Below are 13846 nucleotides of genomic sequence, written 5' to 3'. Positions count from 1 at the left end.
AAAAGACGCAAATTTGCTTGAATGGCAGAAGGGTATTAACAAATTTGTATGGGCAGAGAAAAAGCCGAGAATAAAACTTAAAATAATGCAAGATGTACATGAGAGAGGAGGCTTGAAAATGCCAAATTTAAAACTATACTACGAAGCAGTAGTTTTATCAATAATCAGTGACTGGATCAATTCAACAGAGGATAGAATACTTAACATCGAAGGGCATAATTTGGTATACGGTTGGCATGCTTATCTGATATATGACAAGAAGGTGGGTAAGAACTTTAAAAGTCATATTTTAAGGAATGCTCTATTGCGTGTCTGGAAAAAATATCAACATAAACTAAAGGATAAGATACCTATGTGGACAATTCCCAGACATGCAATAGAGAACATAAATATAGCACAAAAACAGGATGTAACTACATATAGACAGCTTCTTACTATAGAAAGAGGTGTATTACAGCTAAAACCCTTGAATGTACTAAAAGAGGAAAAGTTAATTCAAACATTGTTTGAGTATGGACAGTTGCAGGCTAGATGGAAAAAAGATCAGAAAATTGGTATTACGCAAAATGAGGACAATCTACTAAAACAAATTAGGGATCAAAGTCAAATGCATATAAAAAGGTTATATAATGTATTAATAGAAATGGATTCTGAAACAGAATTAGTTAAAGACTGTATGATAAAGTGGGCACAAAATTTTGAAGAACCAATAATGCTGGATACATGGGAAAAGATATGGGTAAGAAATGTAAAATTCACGCAAGCCCAAAATCTGAGAGAGAACTTTTAAATGTTATTCACACGGACAAAGGATAGATTGCTCCAACATCTCCTCTGATCTTCTGCAAGAGGGCTGTAAACCAATTCACTATAATTTGGTTGTTTACAACTTGACACTTTTATTGCTTGGCTGTATTGGTCTAAGATCTGATAAGATTGCACAGCCCCCAGCCTGCTCTTATTTGCAAAATACTTCAGAGCTCTCAAGAAAAAATACTAACTGCGTGTAAACATGGCGTCTATTCAAGCCTCTATTCAAATGATTTTTTCAGTGCTACAGAAATTATCTGCTACACAGGCTAGAATTGAGAGAAAACCTGATTATTTGGTGTTTTTAGCAACAAAATACGAGGGAAAAATTGAGAATGTTCCTCAAATACAAGCTAAGGATGTCAGAGATAAAGATTCTCAACTTGCTGATATTCGGGGCAACTGGTTTACCTTTGAGGGAGAAAAAGATGGAATGTCTGAAGGGGGAGCAGCCACACAGAAGATTTACTTCGAAAGACAGGGCGCAGGAGGAGTGAGAAGCATTAAAGAATTTATACCTTATGAAATACCATCTGCAAAACTTTTGATACCACCACTGAGAATTAAAGACAAGCTGATAAAGGAAATAAAAGGAGGGCGGCAGCATTATATGAGAGGCACCATAAGCAAAAAGGTGTGAAGATTTTTTTGGATGGACTTGATCATAAAGATGTTTGGAGAACTGGACCCACGAATGGCAACAAATTTATGGTGGTTCTGTTACTGGAGAGACACAGGCTGATAGATGGAAGAGTATAATTTAAAACTAGCTAAACCTAGTTAAACTCATTTATAATAGATATAGTTGAATAATAATTGATAATGATAGTAATGTATATAATGTTGAGTTGCTATGATAAATAATAATTGGATATGAGAAGGGAAGGTTAGAAATATCTTTGGATTATATATAAAGGTTATTAATCACAATAATAATTAAAGGAGAATGATAATAAATTATATACATTAGAAATCTTTGGTATTAAATATTATGGATGTTTAGCTAAAACAGGATATGAGGAATTAATGTTAATGGAGGAGTATAACTTAAAATTAGCTAAACTTAGTTGAATTCATTTGCAATAGGTATAGATGAATAAAAATTGATAATGATAGTAATGTATATGATGTTGAGTAATAATTGGATATGAGAAGAGAAGGTTAGAAATGTATTTGGACTATATATAAGATCATTAATAACTAATAATTATTATAAAAAATAAAATAAAACTATATAGAGTTAAATCTTAACTAATATGGGGAAAATGCTATGATATATGATATAATTAAATAAAGAAAGGAGAATGATAATAAATTATATACATGGAGGATGAAATTTTTGGTATTAAATATTATGTTTAGCTAAAACAGGACATGAGGATTTGATGTTAATGGAGGATTTTATAAACAAGTAAATGAAATGCCAGCATGTGGTTATGGATTAAATTTTTGGTATAGTTGGATGCTTAAACAACTGTAGTCAACTAAAAGTGGAGGTATGATGATGTAAATATGGTAAACATTTGAGTTAAGATATTTGAATTAATATGAATTAATGGAAGAGATGCACAAAAACTTGTTGTAACCAGCTGATATACTTTTTTATAACATATACTTGTGTTTTTTCTCTTTGTTTTGTTTTTTGTTCTTTTTGTTTTGACTCCCCCCCCCCACTGTTGTGGGTATGTGTTGTTTATGTAACAAAAAAATAGAAAAAAATTTATTTAAAAAAAGGGAAAAAAAGAACGGACATTAAAAGTAACAAACTTAGCAGAGATGGCTAAAAAAATCACCATATCTTAAGGATCACTCAGATGAGAAATATAAACTGGAGTGGAGAAGATGGATTGACTATATTCAAAATAAATACGGGACTAAGAAATTCCAGATAGTTTATGCCTGAAAAAGCGATATAATATAATATAATCTGTTTAGAGTTAGCCTAACAAAAGAGGAGTTAAAGCAGAAATGAAAGATGATACTAACTTTCTTTTAGTTTATTTTAGAATATGATTGTTAAAGATTTATACCCTGTATTTGCTCTAGGAAGTCGGGGGGGGGGGGAAGGTTGGGGGGTTTGGGTGGGGAGGGTGCGGGAGGGGAGGTAAATATTTGTAAAAGTTTTTTAAAATTTTTCAATAAAAAAGGTCACCTACGTTATTATTATTTCTTCTATGCTGTTCAGGATACAAAGTACAGACATCATAAAAGCAAATAGGAAATTGATTCCAAGTGATTTGCATATACTTTTACTTACCTTGTCTAAAGCTTGCACAGGCATATATTCAAAATGAATATTAACTAGATTAATACCCATTTTAATATGAATCTTCCCTAAAGCAATACATAAAAATTTCAAATTACAAGGTCCTGCTCATGGATGCAGACTCCATTCAGTCCTAAAATTCTTTTTCTGAAACCTGTCACTTCATGCAGATACCCTTTCAAGAAAAACACTGAAGCATTAGATCCGTGATGGCGAACCTATGGCACGCAGAGCCATATTTGCCGGCATGCGAGCGGTCATCACCAGCACTGAAGTTACCCAGTTGATTTTCAGTCTCACAGGCTTCAAGAAAGCCTCCGGAGTCTGGAGTGTGTGTGTGAAAAATAGGCCCAAAGGGCCAACCAGAACTTCGAAAATGAACTTCCAGTTGGCCCATTGGGCCTGTTTTTCACCCCCCCCCCCCCAGGCTCTGGAGGCTTTCCTGGAGCCTGGGGAGGGTGAAAACAACCTCCGCTGACCCCCCTGGAAGCCGGAAATGGAATCAGGAAAGCCTCCGGAGCCTGGGGAGGGCGAAAACTCCCTCCCCGTGCATGGAGAATGTCATGCACGCATGCACAGTTGGGCAGGAGGCATTGAATTGTGGGTGTGGGCACATGCGTGCAATAATGCACATGTGCACAATTTTGGCACACCTTTAAAAAAGGTTAGCCATCTCTGCATTAGATGAACCCATGTGAGGAAGTCCAAATGGTGGCATACAAAGGTAGGAATGCCTGGGTTTGTTGTGTATCACTATGGGAGACATGTTAAATTTAGGCTGAATGTAACTTCTCCAAAACAATCATGACTGTAGGGGGCATAAACTTGGGGCCAGGAAAATGAATCTTTTGATTTTGTAATTTGAATGTCATGCAAAGTAGAAAGTGCTTGGGGAAAGTTATGTTGATACATCAAACATATATTTTTAAAATAACCATAGGTTATCCTTAAAATGCTTTTTGATCACGAACCTGAAGTAGAAACCTATCATTCGAACCATCATTAAAAAGACACAACAAAGAATGTTCTTTCTGCGTCAATTCAGGAACTTCAGACTGCCCCAGGAGTTATTGATACGGTTTTACAAAAGAATTATTGTGTCTGTCATTTGTACTTCAATAACTGTCTGGTTTGGTACAGCAATAAAACAGGACAGGTAGACTCCCAAAGGTTAGTTAATATTGCAGAAAGAACAATTGCAACTAGCCTGCCTTCCATAGACCTGTATTTTGTATGGGTCTGAGGGCTGAGAAAATATCTACACCAGTGGTGGGTCCCGTCACAACTGGTATGCTGCGACGGGGCTGGACGTCCACCTCGGGCATGCATACTGTGCACGCATGTGCATGCAACCGCCCTGCGACGCCCCAGCTGCTTGGCGAGGTTGCGCAGGCACCATATGCTATGCGCACGTGTGCAATAGGCCCTTTTCCCTCAAAAAAACATAAGGAACATGGGTGGGTGGGTAGGCCCACCGAAACACCGTTCTACGGTGGCCACTGTTCCCAGCGGCCACCGGTACACCTGTTCCGGGCCATACCTCCCAGAACCCACCACTGATCCACACCTGTCACATCTTGACCATAAACTGTTTCAACTCCTCCCCTTGGGATAGTGCTATAGGGCACCACATGCCAAAACAACTAAACACTGGATTTTTTCCTCTGTGCCATCATTCTGTGGAACACCTAATTCTACAGTGCTGTCTAATGTTGATGTATATTTATCCAAGTAGTGTGGTTGTAATATTATTTATTATTTTCTTTCATCCACCCTTTTATTGGTATGATGATGATGATGATTCTGTTGCTTTACATGTAGACTGCGTGCTTCTGTACTGGAGACAAATTCCTCGTGTGTCAAATCACTCTTAGTCAAAATAATGTTCAATTTAATGCAAATCAATTTAAACTAAAGATATTTGGGAGGAATTACTTCTTGCCAAAACCACTTAACATCTTCCAAATTACCCATATTATCCTCCAAAATTTATTACCCTCCATGTGCTTCAAGTCTTATCTACAATATCTTGTAAAAATTTTTAATCACGTGAATAATGAGTTGTAGAAAAAAACATTTTCAGTTTTAATCCTTCTCCCACAACCCTCTTTATTGTGTTTTTAGAATGTGTAAAAAGGCAGATACTGCTTCAAGTGGTTAGAATTTGAAAAAAAGTAGCAGTCCCCAATCTACTGTATCATGACAAAACAAACTCTTCCATCTAGATTTCAACAGACCACCTATGCTACATTTCATGTATTTAATATCATGATGATATTATCCATTCAGTGTATAGGATATGAGATTTACAAGCTCAGGAATGTGCTCTGATTAATGTGCAAAATCATTCATGTATTTTTTTGTAAGAATTGACATTCTTTCTCAGATAATCCCCCCCCCCAAAAAAAACCCACACCTGCTCACACATAAGGCTCTATCCAGAGTATCAGTGTGGTATTCTAACTATTGGCAGAGAATATATACATATTTTCTTTTTATAGTAATCTATGTCCTGGGATTGGTTTTCAAGAAAGGAACTGTACCAAAATAGGAATGAATGGGGGAAAAATCCTGTTTTCCTTTGCTAGGCTTTGCTTTTGCAAAAATAAAATGCTGCTAAGGATTCTTGTGCCAGAAGGAACACATAATGCAAAAAGGGGAACATTTCTTAAATGCGAACAGAACTCTGGGAAAAATGAGCATTGCAAGGCCAAATGCAGTTAAGGATAGGGAGAAACTCCCAAGCCTTCTGGGAAAGGGAGTTGAGCTGTGCATGAGATGAGAAAGTCAATGTCTCTCCCAGTTACATGACCCAGTGTATGCAATGTACCCTGGCTTTCCAGAACAAACAGTACACACAGATGCAACATACAGAAATTACAGAAAGATATATAGATAGGTACAGCACACAACAAGGAAAAAAAGGGAGTAAAAGTATGCATCTAGTTTAATGAAACAGCTAGAAAAATCATCCAATGAAAAATAGCTTCTGCCATAGTTGTCTTGAAACATAGACAATAGATTCCATTTATTTATTTCAGAAAATTTATATGGCCCAACTCACTTTCAGTGATAGGTGGCTTATACAAATAAAAACCCAATATAAAAACAATAACAAGCAATAATCCCTCACTTTTCCAGTGACATTTTTTAAAGCAGACTAAGTAATAGAATGTTACAAATGAAACAAAAGCATACCATATGTATGGTAATGACTTCAGACTAAAGAATGCAGTCAAATTTGGGAAGTAAATTTAGCGGACCAAACTCTAGCTATTTTAAGAATACTGTACGTATATGGCTAATATATAACCCCCAAAGAATCAATAATAAACATTTTAGTAGTTTTATTGCACAGTATAAAGGGAAGAAGAGACATATGCAGCATTTACAGTGAAATAACTTTATATATGGCAACTCCAGAATTCTAGAATATGTTATACACTACTATGAAGAGTTCCATGTGTTAACAGTTACTTGAAATTTTAGGATTCTCAATAGAAGCAGCACTCTAATGGAAACCATTAATCTAATTTAAATAAAAAATAACAAAAGAAAAGTTTGTATCAGTTCTTTATCTAAATTATGGAATGGAGAACTGGAATACTCAAATTTTGAAGAATCAAAGGAGTCTAATGTTAAAAAATATAAACTATACCTCCTATGATTAAAAACAAAATTAATTCACCAGAAAGTAAGTCAAGCTTTTGTATCATTCTTAACTATTTTAAAAGGGTTAGGTATTAGATTTTTTTTGCTAATGCTGTAAAAGATTTGAAGATTCCTTAATGCATACGATCTTGTTCAGATACATCATATTGTTTTCAAATTACTACATATGTTAATAAATTCTGAGACCTCCCCTTAAATGGTTAATATTATATTGAATATGGAATCTGTTTTGGCTTTATGAAGCCTGGGCAAGGCTAAGAGATTAATTTTCTCTAAATGCAAATAAACATATCCATCTGTTTTTAAGAATTGGGTTCAGGATATGATTTTCCGTCCTTTTTAGATGTTTATGTATTTTGAAAATAAGTAAATATACTTTCATCTGACATATTTGATATATTTGTTGTTAGTTGCAAAGTCGTGTCTGACCCATTGCGACCTTAAGGACCGGATTAATTTTGTACCAATATCTATGGATATTATAGGAATCTGTTTACATTTATGTTAGTTTTTTCTTTTTTTCTTTTTAATTTAATTGTCACAATATATTTTGGTGTTTTATGTTTTCTTCATTTATAATCATTGTCATTTCTTTCTGCTGGCATTATTCTTATTTTTATTTCATTATTAAAAAATGTTTAAAAAGCATATAAAAGGAGCTATTTCCTCTCATACCAATGAGCTAATATTTGATTATATTCAATAAATATACATTAAGCAGTTTTTCCTTCTCTTAGGAAAGGAAAAGGCTTTCTAATCAAATAAAGCTCTATTCTAACAAAATAAAAATACTACTACCTAACAGTGACATATACTGTAACTTCCATTTAGATTAACAGAATTAATGAAACAGACGAATTTCTGTGGAATGAGTAAAGTACCAATGAAGCACTTGATTGAGGACAATTTCAATTTCAGGAGAGGGAGCAAAGATGCAAAGAATTTTATGCTATTAAATCCTAGGTTTTCAAATTATTTTGAGAGAAGGGAGTACAGTACACTATAAGGGTGGATACATGATGTTCTTACAGCAGGAGGATTCCAAGATAGCTGAAACTTTCCTTTTGCATCAGCCAAGAACTGTCACTGCCGTTATTGCTACCTGTATGAAAGAAATAAAACAACTTAGTGGTTTCCACACATTGTGCTACAATGTGGCTTGGTTGGTTTTGCTTAGTGTGATATGTGAGCTATCAATGGTTAAATAAACTAAAATAGTACATATATGAATCCAGTCATTTTCTTCCTAATGTCTCTACAAGTTTATACTAAAATCACTGCCATCTCTGGTTTTGCCCAAATGAGACTTTTACTGTACAATCCTTCAGCACAAATATACATTTTAAAGCAGGGATGTCAAGCCCACGGACCGGATGAGTCATGTGCTGGCCACACCCACCCCCAGTTTAGTAAAGAGGGGGAAAGTTGCAATGTTATGTGATGATGATGTGACGATGCGAGTTTGACACCTGTTTCAAAGCAACTGAAATTTTTAATATTCCATTTTATGTTTTCTTCTCAATATTTTTTTTACTTTTTTGATACTTAAAAAAGAAAAGAAGAAAACTGCACAATTCTTTTTTATTGAAAACAGTTTATTCATTAGCGAGCACTCTACATTGGTGATTTCTATTCTATATCATAACATACTGATTGCACTGGACATATTTCCCCCCCCCCTTCTCTCCCCAGTCTACCCTTCGTGAGACACTAATATATTCCAAATGTTTTAAAAAATAAATGCCTGATACATCAGTATAGGGCAGTGATGGCTAATCTTTTTGTCGTTGTGTGCTGAAAGCATGTGCCTGCGTGACAGCATGTGCGCCCACACCCATAATGCAATGTCTGTGTGTGACACCTCTCTCATGCCCTGCCCCCTGCGCATGTGTGACCCTCCACACACACACACATGCGGGACCCCCCCATGCTTCCCATGGATGTTCACGTGACCACCCGCACTCTCCCACACATGTTCAACCCCCCATGCCCTGTTTTGGGCCTAGTAGACCTCCCTACAGCCTCCTGGGAGCAAAAACAGGCCTTCCCCCACCCCCCATGCATGCAACCCCACCACGTATGCGTCTCCCACATGCGCCCCTCTCCCCATGCATGCGTGGCACAGACCCGGAAATCAGCTGGCTGGCAGGAGACACACGTGCAGTGGGGTTGAGTTGGGGCAATGGTCGCATGGCCAAAGAGAGGGCTATGCATGCCACCTGTGGCACGCATGCCATAGGTTTGCCATCACAGACCTAACAGCTAGTTGAGCAGTTTTAGCCAATCTCAGTGGGCCCTGAAAAGCACAATAGGGTCATAGCGATTTAGTATCTGGATGGGAAAATATTTCAGGAAATCCCAAGACTGCAGGCTAGCCTGAGGAATAAAAAAGAAATTCCAGAAGGCAACAGCATATCTTTAAAAATAATTCCGCATCAAAATGGCACAGTCATATCTAAGATAGAATGGGCGTTGGTTACTCATCTGATACACCCCTTCTCCAATGGTGGAAACATCATCCAGACATGGATATTCCAGCCAGTATCCAATAGGAGTGGGTCTACCAAATTGACAAGTCCCGTCCTCCGTGCTAGCCTCTCCAGCTTAGACGAAGGAAGAATAATTGTAGACTGCTGTGTCATTTACAGATTAAAATGCGATCTCTCCTTATTGACATAAAAAACAAAGATTAGTCCGAAGAAAATACTCCCCGGGTGGGGCTGGATAATGTCTCCACCATTTGGAGAAGAGGCGTATCAGGTGAGTAAACAACGCCCATTCTCCCAGTAGGTGGACACATCATCCAGACATGGGACATACCAAAGCCTAAACTGTCCCATGGGAGGGAACGGAGTGAGGACTTAAGAATCCTGCTGAGCCACCACCCGCTGCAATACTTGCCATCCGAAAGCTGCATCTGCCGACGCATATTTGTCTATCCTGTAGTGGCGGATGAATGGTGTTGGCATTGTCCACATGGCTGTCCTGCAGATCTCCTCCAAAGGGGCCTGCCACTTCAGGCAGCTGAAGTGGCAGCGCTGCGTGTTGAGTGTGCAGTGATTTGTGGTGGAACCGCAAGAGATAAGGCGATATATGCCCTGGAAATAGCTGAGCGAACCCAACATCCAATGTCTTTAGAAGAAGCCTTGGACCCCTTCTTACCTTCAGGTTGGAAATTTATAAAAAGAGATTCTGACTGTCTGAATTCCGCCGTGCGTTTGATGTACACAAGCAAAGCCCTACGCACATCCAGACTGTGCCATTTGTGTTCCATCCGATGTACTGAATTGGGACAAAAGTCCGGAAGCACCAGTTCTTGTGCCCTATGAAATACGGAATTTACCTTTGGTACGAATGTAGGGTCCAGAGGGAGGACAACCCTGTCCGGATGAAATATGCATAAGTCCTGTCTGGTAGACAATGTAGCAATATCAGAAACCCTTCTGACCGTAGTGACTGCAACAAGAAACACAACCTTGATTGTCAGATGATAGAGAGATGCTGAATGCAGAGGTTCAAACAGAGCCCGTTAATGCCTCCAAGACCTTGTCAATGTCCCAAGAAGGAAACCTATGTATTGTAGGAGGCTTGAGATTGGTAGCGCCTCTTAGAAACCTGCAAATAAGAGGTTGATGCGAAAGCAGCTTGGAAGAATCTATGGACAGGACCGAGACAATGCCACCACATGACGACGTAGCATATTTGGGGACAGTCCCTTGTCAAGTCCAATCTGAAAGAACTGAAGAACAATAGGTATGGAGGCCTGCAGGAAGAGAATTGAGTCAAAGTGGCATCGTAAATTCAATTAGTGGACGCATGCCTGGCCGCCTGTTCTTATTACATCATGGGACAAATTAGCTGCTGTCAAGGCCTCCCGCTCAATCTCCAAGTGGTGAGACGAAGCCAGGCTAGAGCTGGGTGCCGGAGGAAATCTTGTAGAAGAAGATAATGGAACTGAGGAAGCTGCCACTGAGGACCCAGTGCCAGGTTGATCAAGTTTGAGTTTGAGTTTTATTGAGCTTGTATGCCGCCCTACTCCTGGGAGACTCAGGGCGGCTAACAATAAAAAGGGAAGGGGGTACAAAATAAAAACAACAGTTAAAAAATTCAGCAACAGTCATAACAAAGGATGGGGCTGGATAATTCAACAGCCCAGGCCTGCCGGAACAGCCAGGTCTTAGTTGCTTTGCGGAAGGCTGGAAGGGTAGTAAGGGTCTGGATCTCAACGGGGAGATCGTTCCATAGGGCTGGAGCAGCTACAGAGAAGGCCCTTCCCTGGGGGGTCGCCAGCTGACATTGGCCGGCAGATGGAATCTGGAGGCGGCCTAGTCTGTGGGATCTAATAGGTCTTTGGGAGGTGACTGGCAGGAGGCGGTCTCTCAGGTAACCAGGTCCGATACCATGTAGGGCTTTAAAAGTAACGACTAGCACCTTGAAGCATGTCCGGAGACCAATGGGAAGCCAGTGCAGCTCGCGGAGGATAGGTGTAACATGGGTGTACCTAGGTGCATCCACAATTGCTCGCGCGGCTGCATTCTGGACTAGCTGAAGTCTTCGAACACTCTTCAAGGGCAGCCCCATGTAGAGCGCGTTACAGTAATCCAGTCTTGAGGTGACGAGGGCATGAGTGACTATCCGAAGGGCCTCCCGGTCCAGATAAGGTCGCAATTGGTGCACCAAGTGAACCTGGCCAAATCCGCCTTCTGGTTGCTGGTCCCGGAGATGTGGTCTGCCCTGATGGAAAGCAGATGGCGCTCCACCCACCTGCCCAGAGCCTCCACCTCCGTCATGAGTGATCTGGAGTGCGTGCCGCCTTCTCCGTTGACGTGGGCCTTTGTTGCCACATTGTTGAAACCCCCGTCCGTGTTCCGAAAGGGCTGCCTGCAAAAGAAAGAGGAAAAATATTTATTATCAGTCTTACGTGTAGCAGAAGGCAGAACCTTTCGCTTTAGACTCAACCAGCATAGGTTCAAATAGAGGCCCAAATCGACGTTCCGCAGAAAATGGTGCAGAAGCCAGTCTCCACTTAGCTCTGGCTTCTGCCTGCCAATGTTTGAGCCACAAAAGACATTGCGTGGACACCGAAGAAGCTATGGCCTTGGAGCGAAGCGTGCTGCATCCAAAGAGGCATCCGCGGAATACTCCATCACAGCCTTAAGTCTGTTTAAGTCCTTGTGGGTTCTCGTGTCAGAAGGAGGAAGTCTCTCTTGAAGTTGCTTCAGCCAACGCAAAGCTGCCCTGTTAAAGAAAGAGGCAGAAGAAGAAGCCTGCACTGCCCATGTAGAGGCCTGATGCCCCTTGGCCAAAGTCTGATCAAACCTTTTGTCCTCCGGGCGGAGGGCATCCTCAGATGCAGCTGTGGCAGCGTTAGGAGCAGACAACACCATTATCTGGAATACCTCCAGAAAAAGCTTAGGCGAAGGGACCACGTCCTTTTCCACCATAGGCCTGGAAAACAGAGGATTAGTCATGTCAGTCTTGTCCTGCTCCATTGTGACAGATGGCTTGGCTGCAGGAATGCCAGATACCTTCTTCGCCTTAAAGAGAAGGGAGCGAAATAACACAGGTTTAAACAGTCCTTCCAAGGAGGAAGGAGCAGGCATGAGATCCTCATTATCAGAAAGGTCAGAATCCCTGGAGACTTGTTCCTCCACCTCTGAAACCTGAGATAAAGAATCATTAGGTACCCCCTGTGCCCTGGAAGGTTTAGCTTTCTTAGAAGAATGAGCTGCTTGGGAGGTAGAAGGCACAGCAATGTGATGTTGCAAACCAGCAGCAATGCCTCTTTCTATGGCAGCTGCTATATCAGCCATGTCAGCCGGATAACAGAGAATCCCTCTCGGAGGAGGGGAACCACCATTCAGGTCAGGGGTGAGACTCCTTTCCCCTTCAGAATCATACTCATTAGGGACAACCACCCCATCCTCAGGCTGCAAGAGAGATGCGCGGGGAGAATGTTCACCATCTGTGTCAGTGGACAGTTCTTCAGGAGGACTCTGGGCCCTTGGAGAAGGAGTCACTGTGGCCTGAATAGGCTCCTCGCAGTGGTGAGACTTGGCCCTGACCTTGCGGGGTCCTGTGGCAGGGGTACCATCCTGGGCCTTCTTATTTTGCGCCAGAACCTTGGCAGGCTTGGGGGGGGAACCTCCCTTACAGGACCCGCCCTTTTCCTGGTTGCTGCCTCCCCAACCCCCGTAGGTGGTATAGAGGCAGGAGGGCAGCCCTGAGGGGCATCTGCATTCAAATTATCTGAGACCTTGGACGCATTCTACTTACGACTTGTACAGAGCTGTCAAAATGGCGGATGGGACCTTTGGTGGTTCAAAATGGCCACCTGCCCTTTTTCTTGCTGAAACCTCTTCCAAGATGGCCACCTGGAATCTTTGAGTCCTCTGACGGACTGTAAAGGCGAACCGACAACACCGATTATGTCGCCACGACCTCCTGGTCGTCAGAGGCTGCAATCGCTAAGGCGATCAACAACAGCCGTAGCCCTGGGAAGGGAATTCACTGCTTCACAACGACAATCCGGAGTGACACGTCGGGGTGGCGGCTGTGGACGGCTCGGGAAAGGGAGGCTGATGACCGTCAAGTCTGCAGCAGCAGCCCAGAAGCTGCAAGAATCCAAACGGTGAACGGAGCTGGGAAGCCTCTGTGTAACAACCAAGCACCGAAAAGGCAGCAAACAGGCCGGAGAGAAGAACTCATGGGCCCAATTCCCTCAGAAACCGTTAGGACTCGGGAATAAATCCCGAAACCTTTGCACCAAGCACCAAATTTGTCAATTTAAGATTTAGAGTAGCCAATAAATCGACTCACAACTTAACACCAATTAATCCTACTTTTAGCTAATAAATCTGTCGGAGAGATCACCAGACACAGCTTGTCCAATGGAAACAGACTGAATCTAAGCTGGAGGGGCTAGCACAGAGGGCGGGACTTGTCAATTTGGTAGACACAGTCCTATTGGATATTGGCCGGAATACCCATGTCTGGATGATGTCTCCACCTAATGGGAGAAATACAAGTTTTAATCCACGGCTGTAATTTGGGAAGCAGGGATGCTTTTAAGTTAATGTTAAATGTTGGAAACTGTAT

The 13846-nt window shown here is 41.1% G+C and overlaps 1 protein-coding gene across 1 annotated transcript in view; it reads right to left on the bottom strand.

Annotated features, from left to right (window-relative positions):
• Positions 1–7676: 7676 nt before the first annotated feature.
• The window catches only part of PDK3 (pyruvate dehydrogenase kinase 3), an 88914-nt gene continuing 82744 nt past the window's right edge, over positions 7677–13846 (bottom strand). The window contains exon 13 of the mRNA XM_087726527.1: positions 7677–7850. Coding sequence (XP_087582653.1) covers positions 7847–7850 — 4 coding nt within the window. The 3' untranslated portion in view covers positions 7677–7846. The remainder of the gene's footprint in view (positions 7851–13846) is intronic.

This window comes from Thamnophis sirtalis, unplaced genomic scaffold, assembly GCF_051295495.1.
Source record: "Thamnophis sirtalis isolate CommonGarterSnake01/CBP01778 unplaced genomic scaffold, rThaSir2_p1.2 scaffold_12, whole genome shotgun sequence".
Lineage (NCBI taxonomy): Eukaryota > Metazoa > Chordata > Lepidosauria > Squamata > Natricidae > Thamnophis > Thamnophis sirtalis.
The sequence above is the reverse complement of the archived record's forward strand: the minus strand, read 5'-3'. Positions and strand labels throughout refer to the sequence as shown.